Raw genomic sequence first — 21,858 nt, 5'->3', positions numbered from 1 at the left:
CATTCTCTTCCGTAAAATAGAAACAAATGATACCACATCACGTCAGTAAACTCCATCTTGTTATTCTTTAGGTAACGGTCTGGAATCCATCTTCACTGGAAACGTCATGTAAGCTCGTCTCATCATTTGAATCATGACAGGACACTGGGTAAGGAACAGACACTGAATTCATCATCTCCCGTCAATTCTGCTCCGAGCCCGCAGGTCCATGAGAACCACAGTCCAAGCCAGGCAATCCCAGGTAACCAGCCACAAATCTCAGCAGTGTGACTCATTATCGGGGGAGTGTCACACAGCCTGTACCCTTTGTGTCAACTCTCCTGCTTTACGGACGCCGTCTGGGCTCTGGGAAAAGCACGTGGCAGGCTGAACTCTCGCGTGTAGCAGGCTATGCCCGCACATACCCCTGTTTACCTAGTTGCACTTGTGGTTGTGGCCACGCAACTGGATTATTAGTGCCCTTCACGCAAGGCTGTGAAAAAGGAGTAATTGTTTCTAGAAAACTGAATGTTTGGAGGAACCTTTACAATAAGTTAAGTTGCTAAAAAGTTTACTGTCAAAGTAATGTAGCTGAGGCAACAGTTAAGACAAACGGGAAATAATAATTTTTAAAAATCTAGAACTCTGTATTCCCAAGGCTTTGAAATTGTTTTTAAGTTTGTTTTTTTTCTTTTTTTTTTAATAGTTTATTTACTTTTGAGACAGAGACAGCACGAGTGGGGGAGGGGGAGAGAGAGAGAGGGAGACACAGAATCTGAAACAGGCTCCAGGCTCTGAGCTGGCTGTCAGCACAGAGCCCGATGCAGGGCTCAAACCCACAAACCATGAGATCATGACCTGAGCTGAAGTTGGACGCTTAACCGACTGAGCGTCCCGTTTTTAAATTCTTTAAAAGCTCCTGAAAAGGAACTAAAAATGGAAATCCTGGGCAATGCCTTCTGAGACTATACAAGATGGATCACTTAGAGCTCTGATCAGACCTTGGCCTTCTATCAGAGGATTGGTGAGTAAATGTATATTTACATATTCCTAAATTAAAATAAGACGGTATTTTCTTTTCATTCTTCATTTTCATCAACTTTTTAACCATCACTTGGAGGTCACTCTGATATAATAGGTGCCTCTACAATCCCACTCCTCCCTGATCCACAGCATCCTCCCACTGCTGGCACCAGTCCAACTGGACAGAAAGGCTTTGGAAGGGCCTCGTCTGCCGAGGATTCTGCTAAGAACAGTGACTCGACATGAGAAGAGCAACACACACACATATATTCCAAAGCCTATGCTGTGTTAGCTACACACACATTACCTATGGTAAAATCTGGTTTAAATTAACATTGGCAGATTCATACAAATGCCAATCAATAATCATTTTTTAAAATTTTCTAAACTTTTATTTATTTAGAGAAAGAGAAAGAGAGCATGAGTGGGGAAGGAGCAGAGAGAGAGAGGCAGACACAGAATCTGAAACAGGCTCCACACCCTGAGCTGTCAGCACAGAGCCCGACGCGGGGCTCTAACCCACATCGTGACCTGAGCTGAGGTTGGACGCTTAACCGACTGAGCCACCCAGGCACCCCAATCAATAATCATTTTAACCATCACCTAAGCATCTAGCTAAACTAGAAGGGCATGGTCCTCATCTGAATGCATATCAAGCCATGTGAGTAGAGCATATTATTAATTTATGAATGTGTTTACAATACTGCATACCATCAGACTGGAGAGTTCAAGATGTCAAGGATTTATTCTCGAATTTTAAATGATAGGAATAATTGTTTGTTTGTTTTTATGTTTTAGAGAGAGAGAGCACATGAGCAGGGGAGAGGACAGAGGGAGAAAGGGAGACAATCTCAAGTAGGCTCTACGCTCAGCGCGGAGCCCGATCCCATGACCCAGATTCATGACCTGAGCCCAGATCAAGAGTCGACGCTCAACCGACTGAGCCACCCAGGCGCCCCTCTTATGTGTTTTTAAAAAGTCTTATTTGGGGAGAGATATACTAAAATATTTCTCATGAAAGAATATGCCGGGAATTTGTTTCAAAATAGTGAAGGAAGGGAAAATAGGTGAGGAAGGTTTGAGGAAAGAAAATGGGCCAGGAGTTGGTAGCTGGCGGGGGTGGGGGGGGTGTGCTGTACTATTCTTCTTTGGTCTGTGTTTGGAATTTTTATAAAGAAAAAGTTAACAGAAGAATACTGAATCCTGCCAAACTGCTGAGGTACTATCTTTAAAACTCACAGACATGGAGTTTTAAAGGATAAATAATATGAAATTTCAGTAATCTACTGCATACTGCTCTGCCCCCCCCCCCCCATCCCCAATGGAACCAGGAAAAGAATAAAGATTCACTGAATCTCAAAATCCTAAGCCAGGACGATGCCATTTCTTCTACACTTGTGAGAACATTCTGACCTAATTCTCAGAGTTCCTGTTGCCTTCTTACACTACTGTTCTCAAAATTGCTGAGGCCTCAGAAAGTTTGCTGCTTTAGCAAGTAGTGATTCCAGTCAGAGGAGGAATGTGGTTGGCTGTCATTAGTTATAATATTTTTTGTATCTGTTCCAAACCTGCCAGTCTGGCAATATTTCACTTGTTGTCGGGGTGAACACCAGTGAGGTCAATAGAACGACAACAGATGACCGTCAAGCCAACGATATTATAGTCCAACTAAGCAACGGCCCTGACAGCTCTATGTATTTACTTTGAGTACAACCAGGAGACAGCTGAAAAGTTCTATCAGACACAATCTAACATTCGGGGTGCTCAAGGCTTTTTAAATTTCATTTAAAACTATTTTCAACCGACTTGGCTGAGATAGTCCTCGTATATAAAAGGCTAATTTATTTATTTTTAATGTCAGTGTTATAACACATACAGTGTTATGTTAGTGTCAGGCGTACAAGAAAGTGATTCAATTCCATACATCACTCCTCAACATGAGAAGTGTCCTCTTAAAAATATAGTCGTTTGTTTTGTTTTCAAAAAAAGGTTCCTCTATCAATCCTTTGGGGCTCTTTCACTGATTGGCTTAAATGTCACACAGAATTTTCCTGGTGGGACTCTAATTAGATACAGTCAAGTTTCAAGAAGAGATGAAGTGAACAAAGCATTAACTCCCCAGTTAGCTTCGGCCAATCCAGGCAAGCTCGATTCCAAAAAGAGAAAGAAAAAGAGCCAGTGGTTTTAGGTCTGCTGAAAACGTGCCAGGGGGTTGACCTCTCACTCGGAATGAACGCCACTGGCCTCATCATCACCCACGAGGCCCCAGGACTGGCCAGGCCCCCATGGCTCTTCCCGGCTGACCCCTGCGTGCTACTCCGGTGGGAGACAGAGCTGGGACCCCAAGGATCCAACCGGCCTGCTCCCCTCCTTCGAGGTCCTTTGCTGGAGAGTCTCCTTCCCAGCGAGGCCACCCTGGCCATGTGTAACGCTGTGTGTGCACACTCTCAAGGACACACACTCTCCTCTTCCCAGCCGGGGCGCCCTCCTTCCCTCGCGCTTTCTCCTCACTGACCTTGGTGACTGCCATCTCCTCCACTGGAAAGTGAGGTTCACGACGGCAGGGATTTTTGATTGTTTCCTCCCAGGTTGTATTCCTGTGCTCTCAACAGTTTCTGGCCTGTGGTGGGTTCTCAACAACGTCGTGAAGGACCAGAGGGACATGGAGAAGCACCACCGTGAGGATCCGAGGAGATGCTCAGTGAGCACCTCAGAACTCCATGAGCAGATCTGCTCAACGCACGCCGTGCTGTTCCGTAGGGTTTCCAGCAATGTCAGTGCATTTTGTTGTTGTTTAAATGTTTGTTTATTTTTGAGAGAGACAGAGCATGAGTGGGGGAGAGGGAGACACAGAATCCGAAACAGGCTCCAGGCTCTGAGCTGTTAGCACAGAACCCGACACGGGGCTCGACCTCACAAGCTGCAAGATCATGACCTGAGCCTAAGTCAGACACTGACTGAGCCACCCAGGCACCCCGCCAATGTACTCTGTGATCTTATTCATACTTCTGTCCTCTCTGCCTCTGACATCTGGCCTTGTTTTTGATGTACGAAAGGTAATTTACCAGAATTATCTTGTTTTGATGTATGAAAGGTAATTCACCAAGAATTAACAAGGCACGCCAAGGAAACGGCAAGAAGAATCAAACTCAAATTGTCTGCCACCCCAATTTGGGAAGTTTATCCTAAGTTTTAGATAAATATGAAGGAGATGGAAAAGCTGACCACGGCCACAAGAGTAACTGGCAATTAGAAAAGCTTATTTCATCTCCCTGAATACAGTTAAGGCACACTCTAGATCCTGGCGTCTCACAGATCTTAGTTTATACTTTATTTTTATAATAATATGAGTAACACTACTTGACCATAACAACTATCCTTTGCAATAAGCCAGACACTTGGTAAGTCCTTTATAAGCATTTTCACTTGATTCTTAAGATACTTTGGTAGAGATAAGAGCTTTAAAATGTAATTTTTTCATCCTTAGGGACTTCTGTTTTCTGGATCTTTACTCCCACCTCCCCACCCCAAGTCAGCCGTGTCCACTGCCTCAGCTGAGGGACAGGACACGGCGGAACACAACAGCCTTCCCAGCTGCGGGTTCCAAATGCCCTTAGAGGGAATTCAGGTCTACACCCGTGAGAAACAGTGCATAGGAGAGACGAGGCAAGACCTGTTTTTCCCACTGCCACTTCTGCCTCCAAAGCCTGGGGAAGATGGTCTGGGTGGAGACAGTGGAGAAGTACAGGACAGGGTCTCTAGAAGCAACTGAGAGAGAGTGCTGGGGACAGGCTGCATCTTGGGGTCAGAGCCCCAGGGACTGGCTTGAGGACAGAAAGTGTCTGAGCTTTGCAGAGATTTGTGTCCCCTTAGAGCGTGACAATAGCACAATGGTTCCAGTGTGGGGAGAGGTGGCTGGAGGGCAGGATGGGGGCCCCCCCCCCAGGCAATGACATTAGGAAGGTATCCCCACCCTCAACTCAGCCTAGGCAAGAGGAGGAGGTCCGTGAACTCACAGATGATAGTTTCACTCTGCACAGCAGGATCGAGGCATGAATTATGGTAAATTATTAATGAAAAATAAAGTTCTATTTTCTTCCACACCTGGAGTGTGTAATGGAATTCACACTTGAGTTCATATGATTGCTCGTATTTTACAGATGAGAGACCTGAAGCATTAAGTAACTTTCCAAAGTTATGTAGCTGGATTTGACAGGGCTTTGAGCCCAGCCTCCCAGTCTCTGGACTACACCACTACTGCACTCAAACACAGAGCCTTCATAATCACAAAAAAACTATTTTATTTGTTCACTGCATCTTTAATAGGAAAACCCAACAAAAGTTCTCTTCTAAAGATGAAACTTAAGGTGAAGCAAATACTAATAAGGTAAATGGGCTTTTATGCAAAAGTCACCTTGAATCATAGATCCCAACAACTTCAAAATTAATTCACACGTACATACATCACCCCACAAACAACAGTAATTACACAAAAGCACAATTCATTGAGAAATACGCAATGCCAGAAAGGTACTCTGATGTCATTCACAGTTTTAAATGATCCATATTTTATTAATAACACATCTGACATATGTTTTTAAACCGTATTACAAATGTGAAGACACCCAGTCTATAACAACATTTACTCATTTAAAGACCAAATAAATAAAGATACCCAGAAAGCCCTCCAGCTGGGAATCCCTAATCTTGAATAAAGTGGAGGGGTTGCAAACCAGTCGCATAGAGCACTGCAAATGTTTTAGCTAAACTGCTAACCTGGAAATCAAAGGGAGATCTGTTTTAACCATGTTAAGACTCTGTCCGTGACCACAGGGTTTTTGAAAGAGCCAGGTCAGACGATCTAAACGGCATGTGTTGTTCTCCAAAGTGGCTTATGCGACCAGCCTCAGATGAAATTTTAGATCACAACCAGGGAGACTGAAAACGTCCGCTTTCTGTGAAATGTACTTTCTGTCCTCCAAGGGCAAGCAAGTCACTAATAAAGAAGTCTTTAAAACAGACCCCAAACCGAATGTGTCCTTGTTTATCTAACATTACTCCCTAACACCCTCAAGTAGAGAAATGATCCTTCTCCACATTATGACTAATGTATGTCAGAGTACTTAACCAGTTTTGATTTTTACATAAAGTTTTCAAACTGTGGTCTCTTTTTGACATAAATTCATTTTTACTCGTTTCCAAGGGCAATCAATGAAGAACAGAGGGTCTCATTTCTGACTCCCAGCACTGTGCCCTAACTATATATCCACAATAGCAACTACAACATTCAGTTAAAGAGATTCAAGTGTTTTCCCCCATGAGACTAGAAATTCTCTCGGAAGTGGAAAAATATACATGCATTGTGCACCTCCAGTGTTTACAAGCTCTCAACAAGGCCTGTTGAATGAAAAAAACACCCATGCAATTGATTTTTCATAGCACACTTAACATTTCCCATAAATATTCCCTGATATTTATTTATAATAATACTCTAATGTTAACCACAGGCAGCAGGAAAATGTATTCCTTCCATAACTAATAGTATATATTGTTTATGGATCCAACAAATAGACTTTGGTGTAAATGCCAACAAAGATTTTAAAATATCTGTCTGGGCACCTGGGTGGCTCAGTCGGTTAAGTGTCTCACTTCTGGTTTCAGCTCAGGTCACGATCTTTCGGTTTCATGAGTTCAAGTTCATGTGTCTGGCTCTGCGCTGGCAGCACGGAGCCTGCTTGGGATTCTGTCTCCCCCCTCTAGCTCTCTCTGTGCCCCTCCCCCACTCATGCTGTCTCCAGCTCTCTCAAAATAAACTTTTAAAAAAATTTTAAACAAGAATCAGTCTGTACCATTCTTACTTAGGTACGTATTAATTCTTAGGGATAGTATAGGCACGTTACAGGAGCACAGCCTCTCACTCACAAAGCGATTTTCCAAAGCACACCTTTGCCTTTCATGCAGGAGTCCCAGACCAATCAATTCCATTATTCAAGGGTAGATTCTTCTAATTCAGGGCTTATACTCATCCTTTTCTCTGGTTTTAATAAATACTTGAAGAAAAATTCACTTTTTAAGGCTTCTAATGGGTTCTCAAAGGAAAGCTGAACGGTTCCTCAAAGGAAAACAGAAAAGTTGAATCTGATGAAATTCAAATTCACCAAAATTAATTAATAGGCACATACTACACAAGATTTAAAAAACTAGATTTACACAAATATCATAGATTATCTGAGTCATAAAATAATTAAAAAACAGGATTCTCTTACATAGTAATCCCCTGTAGTGAATTAAAATTGTTATCATTATACAACCACGTTAGGAACACACTATACAAAGCAAATACATCTATCTGGGCTGATGGCTGTCAACTATGATGACAGACACAATTGCGTGGCTGGTTTTCTGGCAACAGGAAAAGTTAATAACCAGCCACAGCCACCTCACCACCATAAGAGAGACCATTTGCATACAATACAAATGACCCATCAACACAAAAATGAAGAGTTATTGAAAACCACAAGCTGACAAGAAACTAAAGAACCTTTATTTGAGAGAATACCGATCTGATTTTCAGCATCACCTGAACCCTGTTAGACGGAAGAGTCCTTGAAACAAGAAACCATATGCCGTGCTCACAGGTGTGCTAGTGCCACCCACCCATTTTGCAGCTCACAGATTTTAGGGATGAAACAAGACATAGATCTCAGGTTCTGATTCTTCTTTTTCCATTTTCCACATGAGTGGTTCTCAAAGTGTGGTCCCGAACCAGCAGCATCAGCATCAGCGGGGAGCTGGCAGAAATGCAGGTTCTGGGCCCCACCTCCTGAATCTGCAACTCGGGGGGTGGAGCCCAGCAACGGGGATTTAAAAAGCTCCCTGGGTGAGGGCTGTGATGCAGCCACGGTACCACAGCTCTGCCATGAGTGCCTAAAACCTCGGTAACACGATCATAGCTCGTAAAACATCCACGCATTTCAGTAAGAATCCAATTTCTCCCTTAGATGGAAGCTTATTGGCAATGCCGTAACCTCTTTACCGCACAGACTGCTACTAAGGCAGAGAAGAGGGGAGTCTGAGGAAAAATAATTAATACTTGCATTTTAGAGAACTACTTGTTACTTTCATAATACAAATTACAGAAACAGACATGAGATGCTCTTCCTTCTCAGAAAGGGGAATGAGTTTTTAAATGTTATAGATAGAGCTACTAGAAGTAGCTTTAAATATCAGAGTTTTAAAACACAGTCTCCATATTCTTTGGTATCATCTTGGCTTTAAATGATGAAGACAAATCAATATAATGTAACTACCGATCTCCTAATCTAAACACTCCTGGGTTTTCTAGGTTGGTTGGGGAGGCCGTTACACAGAAACTGAATGTGATTTATTCACTGGGAAGGGCAATCACAAGACAAAGTAGTTCTGACACAGCAACAACAAGGCTGTAAAATCTTAAATGCAACTCCTGACTCTAAAATCTTATGAAGGTGGGGTATATAAGTGAAAAAAACCAGTCTAGCCCACAGAGGGCTAGGGGCTCCGCTTCCTTCAAGCTCCTGAGGGAAAAGGCCTCAGCAGGCTTTGGTTAAAATTAATAAGGATTTATAAAGCAGCAATTTTTAACAACTTCAGGTTCAGAGCTGGTTTGGGGTAACTTTTTTATTCTTTTTGAAAATGAAAACCCATACATTCTCTCCCTTGGAAGAAGAAAACATGGTGCTTCAGGATGTAAAGTAAAATTTTAAGTTCCTATTTGTAATCCTGCATGCATTAGCATTTTTCTATTGAAGTGCCACTGTTTATAAGCATTAATTAAAAACACTTTTTTCATCTCCGTAAACTTCAAAGCATATTAACAGTAGATGGGTGAGTTTGGGAATCTGCTTTCAGGGCCCAGTTAATGACAATAAGCTTTTAAATGGTGGGGGCGGGGGGGGGGGGCGTAGGGGGAAACTAACTTGTTTTCTTCTTCATTATAAAAGCAACATATATTCACTACTCAAAATCTTGAGAATTCAAAACAGGCTAAAAGATGAAAAAGCAGCTCCCGAGTGCAGCCACCATGAGAAAGGCAAATAGTATTAACACTCGTATCTACATTTTCCAGCCCTCCTCCATGAATCTCCATTAGAAACTGACAGTGAACTGGTACATTTCACACAGCTCGTTCATTTCTGTCACCTCTCTTGGGCAAGGATCCGAATCTTACCCTTACTTTCTGCGTGAGAGAGGCACGTGGACACTACTGAGTAATCAGCTGAACTGGGTATCTGGGATCCTACAAGGTAGGCAGTCTGGACTTGCACACGGTCAAATGTGTTCTAGAAGTATCTTAAAAAGGGACTGATGTAACAGAACAAGGACAAAAATTGACTCAATGAATTAAAGAAAAAAAACCAGACATCTCAAGACTTGGCTCCTTAGCAAGCCTTGCGGGCTTGAGAGGCCGCATCAGGAAGGAGACCCCACCGCGCCAGGAAGACAGCCCACAGTCCAGGGGCTGCAACTCTGCTAAGGGCTCTGACACCCAGGACAGGCATCCTGTGTGGCGCACAAGGACCCGGCTCGGAGCTCGCTGGAGTTCAAATGACACAGTCAGAGAATGAAGACGGTAACAGCTCCCAGGACACAGGTACATTTATCGCCCTCCTTAACCCTAAAATTTCATGTCTTTTTGACACAAATAACCACTAACAGGTGATTTCACATCCTGCCTTACAGGTAATGATACTCTGACTCTCCTGCCTTACACGTAATGATACTCTATGACTCCATTTTCAGAGACTAAAAATAGCTTAGAAGAATTGAGTCATACTGAATAACATCCTCTAGCACTGCATTTACAATATCTAAAAATGAATAAGAAGGGCTAAATGTATCATGTGCTTTGAATAGTCAACAAGGGGGGGTGGGGAGGCAAAGAAACCCCAACTGGAAAGTGAAATATGGCCACAGTCTGTTGTTTTGATCACTTGACTTAAGGTTTGGTTTCCACTAAAATGCTTAACTACTTTGTTTTTTCACCTTTTTTCCCTCCAAAGAGGTCAACACTGTGGGTGCACATGTTCCCTTCCTTCACTGGACGGTCTGTTACAAAGATGCCCTGACTCGGGTTTTATTCCGGCCCACACAGCGGGCCGCCACCCTGAGCTGCCGGCAGGCCGAAGCACTTAAGTGCTGAATGAAATATTAAAAGGAAAAGACACGCACGCACAGAAACAAACGCCTCTGAAACACACTGCTGAGTCAGCACAAAACGAAAGGCTCTAGAGATGTCACGCGGGAAGGGAGAGCTGCTTCTCCTCGGAGAAAATATGTGCTGAGACAGGATTCCACTCCAGGAGTCTCCTCTAAACCCCGAGTTTGAGACCCTGGAGACTCCAAGTTCAAGTCTTTGTGCTGAAGGCTGTACTGGGGGAGGTAGGAGAGAAGGGGTCCTGTACTAAGCTGGACGCTGCGATCCCAAAAGCACTTCAGTAGAAGGGCAAGACAGAAAACCTATTGTTTGAAAATGGACAACGAGGAAACCTGTTTTTTTTCATCAACCTGGAGCACGGGAATAAGGGAAATATCCCTGGACATCTGAGGTCTGTATTCCTGCCCGCAGTATGGCTGGAAGCTCACCTAACCAGGAGTGAAAAAGTTAGAGACCACAGGAATGCAGTCCCCAGGGGACCAGCGTAAGCAAAGACAAATTCTCTCGGGAAGACTGTAACTTCAATCTGGGCATCAAAATTCCCTCAGATGAAATTCCAAGGAAAATGAGCAACTAGCAGAGGCACAACACGCGCACGCACCCACCCCACCCCCCCAACACACACACCACCTAAGAAAACAAGGCACCACGAGTAAGAGTGAGCAAAACAGATGACTGAGTTAGACTTCAGATACCAGAACAGACACAAACTATAAATGTTTAATACGCTTAACAGAAGCTTTAAAACATGAGCTAAGAATGAGTCTATTAAGAATGACCAAGCAGACTTGAAATAGAACCAAATATAGCTTCTAAAAACAGAATATAATTGAAATAAAAGCGATGGATAAAAGAGCAGATTAGGCCCAAAGAAAGGAGGAGAAGGGAACTGCAGGTAAGAGCCAGAGAAGTTACCCAGAACGCAGCACAAAGAAAACTCGGCAGGTGGAACATAAAGAAGTGAGAGGTGTGCTGGGCCTTCTCGTGCTAATCAGAGCTCCAGAAAGAGAAAACAGGGAAGAGGCAATATTCAGGAAATAACCATCCCTGGGAATACTCTGCAACTGCACTCCCCACCATGCAGCCACTAGCCACGCGTGGCTGCAGGAATTAAAATTTAAAACACAGTTCCTTAATCGCACTAACCACATTTCAGATTCTCCTGAGTCACGTGTGGCAGGTGGCCACCATGCAGGACTGCACGGACGTAGAACATTTCCATCATCCTAGAAAGTTCTACGGAACTGCAGTGTTCTGGATCTACCGAAATTCCCATCCTCAGACCTGACACGCTCGGTAAAGTTCAAGCTGTGTATATACAATCCACACATGGGCACACTAAAGTTAAACTGCCATGTACTAATGATACGTACTAATGATACGGAGAAGGTCTTAGACAGAGAGAAGGGGCAGATCACCTTAAAGGGACACTAGAGCACTAACTTCTTAGAAGGAACTGTGAAAGCCCAGAGCAGAAAGGCGAACACTGCCTTCGAACATGCTGAGCGAAACTATATTTCTAGGTCAACCTAGAAACCTAGCTTTCAAGCATAGGGCAAAATACATTTTCACACATAAAAGATTTGCCAACAACAAATCTCCCCCAATGGAAATTCCAAAGAATTCTTTTTAAACAGAAGGAAAATTATCCCAGAAAGGACTGAAATGTAAACAGAAATAGTCAGCAAAGATACAATAAAATTCGATTCAATCTAAGTAAACTTCATTAACTATATAGAAATAAAAATAATGTCCAATTTTTGATGGAAAAGACAGAATTACAATACTGGGCAGTAACTGACTAAATTGGGGGGCATGACTGGAGTTATATGTCTTAAGGCCTATCTGTAATTCAAAAGGAGGGTAATGATATTGAGTAACTTCAGACTTGAACTTAGAAATGGTAACATATGTGCTTATATATGTTTCTACTGGAAAAAACGGACATATAGGACAAATCTTCCAAAAACCTGAGGTATAGGGGAGTAAAATAAGAGGAAGGGGGGAAAAATCCTCAGTCCATAAGATGGTAGCCAGATATCCAAACATGTCAGTAAACATAAACAACAACAGACAAAACTCTAGCCACAATGATCACCGAATTAGATAAAAAGGTAAAATTCAGCTATAGGCTTTTCTATGCCAGGCAAAAATTTCCAAAAGGAAGCTACTGAAACTACATGAACTTTAGACAAAACTGTCTTTATGAAAAAACACACTACTGGAGATAAAGAGGGTTCCTTCATGAGGACAAAAGTTCAAAGCACCTGGAAGGAGATACAAATTCTAAACTTTCAAAAAAATGCTTAGACTTTTTAAAAAATGTTTATTTATTTCTGAGAGAGAGCAAGCAGAAGAGGAGCAGAGAGAGAGAGAGAGAGTCAGAGGATACGAGGCAGGCTCTGGGCTGATAGCACAGAGCCCGATGCGGGGTTCGAACTCACCAACTGTGACATCGTGACCTGAGCACAAGTCTGACACTTAACCAACTGAACCACCAGGGAGCCCCTAAACTTTTTAAATTTTTTAAATTCACCATTTCAATACCTCCATCAAGTAGACAAAAGATCAGCTGGATACAACAGATCAAGCAGATTTTGTAAGGATGCAGATGTGAACAGCCTAATAAATTCAATCTAACAGACACACACAGAATACACACCCGTACATCAATGAGGCGGTATACATACTCTCTTCATGAACAGCTGGCACCTTTCTGAAAAACAGACTACAGGACAGATACAAAGGCAGCCTCAACACATTTTCAGGTATGGTATTACTGGAAATCAGATTCCCTGGTCACAATGCAATTAAGTTAGAAATCATTAACAAAAAAGATAAACAGGAACACCCTATACTTTTGGTAATCAAACACACCTCTAACAATCATGGGTTAAAGTCTCAGCAGTATGCGGTTTGTTCCAAATACCTGAAAACATAAGAACTAATTTTTCATTAATAAAACTGAATTATTAGACTAAAAACACATGCTAGTCCCTAAGCCGTAGATGTGTACTGTCCATTGTGTATGTATACTTACAAAGGGAAAGTTTACTAGAACACAGTTAACAAGAATGACAATGTAACAGCAGAAAACACAGTTTTCTTCAGCAGTCACTTATGTCACTGGCGTACCTTTTACTGTTTCAAACTGGACAGCAATGAACCCAGGGAAGAAAAGTCAACATTCATTCGTGCATTAACAGTTCATCAAGAGCCTTGTCTGTGCTGGTCACAGAGGATTCAAAGGGAGCAAACGCATACAGACCCAGTGAGCGCATCCTGCAAGAGACAGCCACGAGACATATAAAAACACATGTAAAATGGCAGCCAGGACGTACAATGTGTCCCTGTAATAGAGATCAAGGAGATCAGGAAAGGCTCTCTAGAGGAAGCAATGCTTTAAGCTGAGACATAACGTGTTAAAAACAAAAAAACCAACCAACCAAACAAAAAATTACCTGGAGGGAAGAGGCCAGAGAGCAGCATTCCAGAAAAGAAAGGAACAGCACAGGCAAAGTTAAAAAGGTTTAGGTGGGCAAAGGAAAACTATTAATGTTCAGATGATCAATATAAAAACAGAGTGCAATAGAAAACTTAGCAAAAATGTTCTGTTTTCTCATCTATTCCTCCCTTAATAAAAAAGTGGTTGACCTTTCGCTGTCAGAATTTTTTTCGAACTACACAAATACTGTCCAGATATTTTATTTATTAAGACCCTTAAAGAATTACTTAAACAAAACTGAAGAGTCAGCATTCTCTATACAGTTTTTGAAAATAATCAAAACCAACTTTAATCCTTAAGGCTCTATCAGAAAGAGATTTCCATTCTTTCACTCAGAGAGGTTTTTGCTCAGGAGAGACCACGAAGTATGTTTTTTTTTTTACTGTTCGCATGAATGTACATCAGGGAACAGTTCTGAGCAATTCACTCACTTCCACACTTTTCAACACTCCACACCCACTTAATTCCACCGGGTAAGCACCACAAACGTTTAACTTTAAATATTGGAGCTAGAAAGTTAGGGGGGATTATGGGGGACTCCCAGAATCTTGTTATAATGATTACCCTTAAAAGTGATTATGTAAGCACAAAAGGAACCAAATTAGCTACCAAAGGTTAACTCTGACATGGAAATTACCACATTATGTAGCTATGGATCAACTTCCAGCAACTATTTTCATGCTTCTTTTGATATATAGTGGACAAAAAAAAAAAATTCTTTCCCAAGACTTAATAAATAAGACTTATTTTACTCCTAAATCCACCATATGGCTGTGATAAACTACAACCCTAAGGAGAAGCCAAGACCTATACACACATATTAGCCCCTCACTGTATTTAAGTGAGATAAGACTGGATTCAATAATTAATGCACCTACTTAACAACTGAATTCAGCACCCCCCTGCTTAGTGATTAGAAACAAAGAAGATAATCCCTTTCAAATATGCAGTTACTGACTAACCTTCTTTGGCAGTGAAGAACTGCCCCATTAAAGTTTTTCTTCTAAAAGAGAATTTCTTTCTACTGTGAACATACCAGGTGGATTTTGTTTTAAAAAAAAAAAATCATGACAGTTCAGAGATAACTGCATCTTGGGAAGAAACATGTAAGAAGAATATATAAGAAAATGGTATCTGAAGAGAACTAAAGCCATTCTCTAGTAAATTCAAAGGGAAACTCAACACCACCTCACACACCCAGATGTGTTTATTTGTCATCATTTAAGGCTTCTAGCAAGAGCCTGAGTGTCATGTGAGTCTTCTATTCCATAAAAAGTTAGAAGTCGAGGCACCTGGAGAGCTCAGTTGGTTAAGCATCCAACTTCGGCTCAGGTCATGATCTCACGGTCTCCGAGTCCGGGCCCTGCGTCGGGCTCTGTGCTGACAGCTCAGAGCCTGGAGCCTGCTTTGGATTCTGTGCCTCCCTCTCTCTCTGCCCCTCCCCTGCTTACACTCTCTCTCTCAAAAATAAACAAACATAAAAAAAGCTTTTAAAAAGTTAGAAGTCATTACCTACTAAAGTACATTCTCACCACCTACCGAATTAAAGAAAGGGAAGGAAAAACCCCAAACTACTCAGATGTCTACACATGGGGGGAGAAGGGGTGGCTTCAGGAGCGAGAGGAAACCAAGGACAACTTTCCTCTCTGGTAACAATGAAAAAACGACCCTGGTTTGACACAAGAATCACCAGGAAGAAGCAAAACCAAAAACTGAGTTAGGGTCCTCTTTTGACAAGTGCTTTGCTGCTCTCCCTTTCTTTTTTAAAATGGAAGTGGCTTGTCATCCCGTAAACATGGAGATGAATACCACGTGGAATCCTGATAAGAAAGGTGCAGGACAGACAGACTTGGAATCATGGGAATTTGCCTCCAGAGTGTGGGAGATAATAAAGTAGGAAGTGCTTAAACATGCTTGAAGGCTCGGTTTAGTAAGGACACGTGCAATTCAAGCTTACTACGAAAACCACGGTCCTTTGTAACTTTACAAAAGAACTTGGCTCAGTTTTATCGAATCAAATTTTCATTACCTGGGTCCCACTGAAAGGAGGGTACAGGTAACACGGATCAGCAGATCAGAGTGCAAAATACCATGACACTGACCACCACTGAACACAATCTACCACAAACGGCTTTTAAGGTTGCAAGATGAGTGCAAAATAGGACGTGTAATTGGTAATTTCTGGAATGTTTGGCAACAAGCCTCAAAATCAAATCTCCTTAGAAATCCTTGTTTTGAGCTTTGTTTTTAAAGAGATCAACACAAAACTGCCTATGTTAAAAAGGTAGCAAGTTCTAGGACATCTAATAAAACCAAGGAAGAGAGCAGCCATTAATGTATTAACAAGCAGGTAATTATTTCAGGAACAGCAGACCACAGGTTCCCTGGAGGAAAATCTCCATTTTTCTTTTTTTTGAAATAAACACTGCCCACAGATTCAGAGCACAAAATGTTAACAGCCTGAAGTGACATCGGACAGTCTGATCTTTCAAAGGGGCTTCTTGTATCCTTTCCTAAATTATCCTGGTACCAAAACAAAAACCCAGCAACAACAACAAATTAAGGTTTTCGCCAACCCAAAAGCAGCTCGGAGATTTCAAACATGAATATGGAAGAGGGTGCTGATGCTGTATAAAACTGACATCACAAAAACTATTTGCAAAAATCAAGCCATTCCTCAAACCACATCACTAGCTCTAAAAGGGGTCTCCTAACCAGTAGGGCTCAGTTCAGCGACCGTGACTTTCCCAGTGACTATTTTGCATGAAGAGCTAAAGAAAACGCCCCAGAAAGGGGGCGGGGGAGGGTGGCTCGGCACACTCTGGTAGCAAAGGGTGACCGCTAATTCCACGAACAATACCGTGAAATAAGCAACCCCCCACCCCTGGCCAATTACCAAGCTCCACTCAAAGTTCCACCACGTAATTCGGGCCTGGGCCTTTTTTTTTTTTTTTTTTTTTTTAAGCAACCTCGTTACTGAAAGTACAGTCATTTCCCTCTCCGTATTTTATTCAGGCTGGAAATACCATTCAAACTGAAAAGGTAGCAAAACAAAAGAAAAAACCACCACCAACAATTACAACGAAGGAAGCGGGGGCGCGGGGCGTTCGGTGTGCGTGTTCCCTCCGCGGGAGCCCCCGGCTCGCGGGCCGTCATTTGAAATGCCCAGTCCCGTCCGCCGGGGCTCGGGGGCCCCCAAAACCGGCCCGCGCCGCCGGGGTCCCACCCTCCGGCGGAGGGAGGGGCGCTCCTGGCGGCGGCGGGCGGCGGACCCACGCGGGGCAGGACCCGGGGATCCCGGCGGCCGGGCGGCCGGCTGCGGGAACTTTCCCTCCCTGCGGCCCGGCCGCAGCCCACGCTCAGGCGCAAACTTCGCAGGCGCCGCCGCTCGCGTCCGGGGTCCCGCCCCGCGACCCTCCCGCGCCGCGCGCGCGGCCCCCGAACGCCCGAGCCGCGCGCGACCGGGCCGCGCCGCCGCCGCCGCCGCCCGCGCCCCCGGCCCCGACCCTCCCCCGCGCCGCCGCGGGCCCCGGCGGCCGGCCGGGCCTGCGCCGCGCGCCCCTCACCTTGGTGGCCATGGCGGGCGGCTCCCCCGGCCCGGGACGGCCGGCTCCTCTCCGGCGCGGCGGCTGTCGGCGCGAGGCGGGCGGGCGAGGGCGGCGGCGGCGGCGGCTACGGCTGGGCCCCGGCGCGGCGGCGGCGGCGGCGGCGGCGGCGGCGGCGGCGGCTCCGCCTCGGCCCCGAGAGTCGGCGCTCAGGCCCCGCCGCTGGGCGCTCGGCGACTCCGGCCGCCGCCCGCTCCTCCAGTTCCTGAAACTCCCCGGCTGCGCGGCCCCCGCCCCTGCCGGCCGAGCCTCCCATTTACCGCGGCGTGCGCGGCGCGGCCGGCGGAAGCGCGCCCGGTGCCCTCGGCCGGCCCGGCCTCCGCTCCCGCTTTCCGCCCCCGCCCCGAGCCCCCGCCCCGGCCCGCGCCGCCGCCGCCGGGCGCCTTTGTTCCAGCGCCGGCCGCGTCCCGAGAGGCGGCCGGGCCTGGGTCGGCGCCCCGAGTGGCTGCCCGCGGGAAAGCTTGAAGGCGTGTGAGGGTTCGCTTGGGGCCCCCTGCCTGAGGGACCGGTCCCCCTGCGGCCGGTGCGCCGGGTTCACTCCACGCCCCCCTGGCAGGGTCGCAGTCACCCACGGGGGTCGCTGCTCGGGTGGGGATTGATGCTGAGCCGGTTGTGCTCTTGGCTGAGTAAACGCAAACACCAGGGCAGAGGGAGGCAGTGGCTTCCCCGTCCCACTGGCCCTGGGGAAGGGGCAAGATGGAGTCACTCATGTCAAGTAGGGGCCTAAGCAGGAAAGCAGTCAAGGGCCCTGCAGCTGTGACCAGCTGTCCCCCGAAGCAGCACAGACCGGCCGCACTAAGGGCTGATAAACAGTAAGGCCACGGAACCTCGAGGGACCAGGGACTGATAATCACCAGAACCAGAAGAGGCCTGCGAAGGCCCAGCCTGATTAAACTCCTTTAAGAAGGGAGGACGGCCAACTGTCAGCCTCTCCAGACGCTGACCCTTCCACGTGGGGCCGCAGGGGAGAGGCAGCGGCCCCCGCACGGTCGGCCTGGTTGATCCCGGACACGACGGACCCTCCGCGGCTCCAACAGTAAGCAGCACGCGTGGGAGCTGACCCGGACCAGACGGCCGCCTCGCCTCGGCTGCCGCCGGGACTGCCTTGGCCTTTGGTTCGTTAGCTTCTGACCTTCGTGGTGTGATTGTCCTGTGACTTCGTATCTTGTTGTATGTGACTTGTATGAAGCCGAGTTAAATGCGTAGTGAGACGTCCTTGAGTTCGGAATCCTGAAGCTGCTTGACACTTAGGTTAACCTTGCTATGCGACTGAATAAGGCCGACGCTGTGGAAAAGACTCAACTTGTGCGCAGGCCTTGGCTGAGTTGGCAGAATGCTGTTGTCACTGACCCACTATGTGTTTTTAGAAAATTTTGAAGAATGGAAGGGAGCGGACCCTTGAGTCTTGCTGGAATTGAGGATAGCAGAATTAAAAACAATAAGTTGGGGATACATTTGTGTGAATATAGTCTTTCCACGTGTCTTGCTTGGGGGGGGGTGTGAGAGCCCGAGGTATTGGCACAGGCAGGTGAAAGGGGGACCAGCTGTGTGCAGGAGGCAGTTAGCAGCAGAAGCCTGGCTTCCCCCTTTGCAGGCAGGGCAGGAGGTGAAAGTAGCTAAAGCCAAAACCAAGGTACTAGAAGGGTACTTGGAAGCTTACAAAAAATTGAACCATTCAGGAACTTCGCAAAAATGTATGTTACTAGGGACCAAAATCTACAACGCGAAGGAAAGAAAGACCGGAACAAAAGTTGTGTCAAAACCTATATTCCCCCCAGGTGTGTGGGGGGAACAGAGCTCTACATAGTTAAGAAATTGTAGGGGCGCCTGGGTGGCTCAGTCGGTTAAGCGTCTGACTTCGGCTCAGGTCATGATCTCACAGTTCATGGGTTCGAGCCTCGTGTCGCGCTCTATGCTGACAGCCAGCTCAGAGCCTGGAGCCTGTTTCGGATTCTGTATCTCTCTCTCTGACCCTCCCCTGCTCACGCATTCTTTCTCTGTCTCTCAGAAATAAATAAAACATTAAAAAAAAATTGTATCTGCCGGCTGCTAGAATACAAGGAAGAAAAACGTGGGCACTGGGTAAATGCCTAAAAATGATGGTGGAAAGTCCCAGAGGTCGGACATCCTACTTTGTGTAGAAGATCTGCAGCACCCCATGCAACTAGAAGTCAGAAAGAGGCTCATAACTGGGACCCCAGGAGATGTAATCATGGATCTGAAGGATCCTCAGAATGTAAAACTGTTAGTGTCCCCAGCTCCCCTGTCTTACTAATGAAAACCACATTGCAAAAAAAAAAAAGAAAGAAAGAAAAAAAATAAAGAAAACCACATTGCAGCTAGACCAGAGCCAATAAAAGGGCAAGGAGCTAGCTAACAGAACAAAAAGGAAGGCCAAGTCGATGAATAATTTGAGTTTATGTTTTTTTGGAGAGACAGAGAGAGTGAGCAGGGAGGGGCACAGAGAGAGAGATAGAGAGAGAGAGAGAGAGAGAGAGAGAGAGAGAATCCCAAGCAGGCGCTGCACTGTCAGCCCAGACCCTGAACTGTGAAATCATAACCTGAGCCGAAACGAAGAGCCAGACTCTTAACCAACTGAGCCACCCAAGTGTTCCAATAATTTGAATCTGAAGGACAAACTACCCTGGGAATCACAGGAACCCCATCCCGAGGACCCAGGAGACTATGATAATTCCAGGGGCAGGGAGGATGATTATCAAAGCAGACCTATAATTACAAGCAAAAGAGTGGTAGATTATAATCATGGGCAAGGACAAGCAATAGAGGGATCAGAAGACGGAGAATATCCTCGCGCTGAGCTTCGGAAGATTAGGACAGATTTCTGTTAAAAATCTATGAGACATTGGCCATTCCACGTGTGGGACAGTGGAGCAAACAGCACTATCAGGTACACAGACGCATCAGGTACCTTCTTTAGCTGATAACTCCTCATTAAACCATTCAATTATGGAAGCACATAGAAAACACATAGAGGAGCACATGCATTCTTCAAATGGCTCACAGAAAGAAATCTCAGCGTTTTTTGGCAGGAAATAAAAAAAAGAGCACTGCAATGATGCATCATATATAAATAAATGATAGACAAGTATGGGTACACAGCACCAAAAGACACATACAAACCCACTACATTTAGTTTTATAACACAAATGGGTTTTGTAGGACTGTGAAATCACAGTTGCCAACAGAAACTTGCCGGCACCATGGTATGATACATACAGGATGGGATGTACGGCTGCCCGTGCAACAGTAAGAACTCTGAAATCATGAGCACCAATGACAGTCATCTTCCAGCCACCTCAGCTAAAAGAGCTCTGTGATCTCTAGAACTCAGAATGGAATTACCATCTAGCCTATAGCCCTACTGCTGCCGCATATATAGAGAGATTTTAGGGGATTATTAAAAAAGAGAATTAACAATGGATAGAAAGACAGGGGAGTTTTCAACAGGCCGTAGATACGGCTTTCTTTGTGCGAAAGCCAAGAGAGAAACTACAAAAAGATAGTCCTCATGACATCTTAAACACTCTGACCCAGATATTGGGGAAAGGGAGGCACCAGTAGACACACCCAAACTTCTATATAAGGGAGCAACCAAACTGAGCGACAGTTCTGTCTCCTTACAAACTATTGTTGCTCGTAGACACTGAAACGCGACCACAGGGGCCAAAGGACTGCTGCAACTTAAGAAAATTCAGGACCCTTCCCCCATGGGCATACTTTAAGAATACTTGCAAAGGGGCGCCTGGGTGGTTCATTGTTTAAGCATTTGACTTCAGCTCAGGTCATGATCTCACAGTCTGTGAATTGGAGCCCTGCGTTGGATTCTGAGCTGACAGCTTAGAGCCTGGAGCTTGCTTCGAATTCTGTGTCTCCCTCTCTCTCTCTACCCCTCCCCTGGTCGTTCTCTGTCTCTGTCTCTATCTCTGTCTCTCTCTCAAAAATAAACATTAAAAAAAAAAAAAAAGAATAGGGACGCCTTGGTGGCTCAGCCGGTTAAGTGTCTGACTTCGGCTCAAGTTATGATCTCATGGTTTGTGGGTTTAAGCCCCCCGTTGGGTTCTGTGCTGACAGCTCGGAGCCTGGAGCCTGCTTCAGATTCTGCATCTCCCTCTCTCTGCCTTCCCCCACTCATTCTCTGTCTCTCTCCCAAAAATAAATAAACATTAAAAAGTTTTTCAAAAAAAATAATTGGAGGAAAATTGCATTCTAGTTAGGATCATACTATGTCTGTGGCATTATACTTTGGCAAATAACCAGCACACTCATATGGGCATTATATATTATGCAAGCATACCAGGCGCATGTAAAACACAACAATCCCCATATTATAGACTAGAAAACTGGTATCCACTACATCCAATCTATGTGCTCCTGCTCAATGTACGGTCGTCATAAGAGATATTCCTGCACACCAAGTACATCATCAGTTAGGATACAAATATGCCGTGTTGATCTGGTTTCGTGGCAACGACACTGCTGGGGGAAGTATTTCTAGTAATTAGCAATATTGTCTTGATTTTTTGTCTTAC

General features: G+C 45.1%; 1 protein-coding gene across 1 annotated transcript in view; it reads right to left on the bottom strand.

Annotated features, from left to right (window-relative positions):
- SNX9 (sorting nexin 9) overlaps positions 1-17,587 on the bottom strand; it is a 121,363-nt gene extending 103,776 nt beyond the window's left edge. The window contains exon 1 of the mRNA XM_039252081.1: positions 17,270-17,587. Within this exon, the coding sequence (XP_039108012.1) occupies positions 17,270-17,281 (12 nt within the window). The 5' untranslated portion in view covers positions 17,282-17,587. The remainder of the gene's footprint in view (positions 1-17,269) is intronic.
- Positions 17,588-21,858: the final 4,271 nt, after the last annotated feature.

The sequence above is a fragment of the Hyaena hyaena genome, unplaced genomic scaffold (assembly GCF_003009895.1).
Source record: "Hyaena hyaena isolate Hyena2069 unplaced genomic scaffold, ASM300989v1 scaffold_405, whole genome shotgun sequence".
Classification (NCBI taxonomy): Eukaryota; Metazoa; Chordata; class Mammalia; order Carnivora; family Hyaenidae; genus Hyaena; species Hyaena hyaena.
This window is presented reverse-complemented; position numbering and strand designations above follow the sequence as displayed.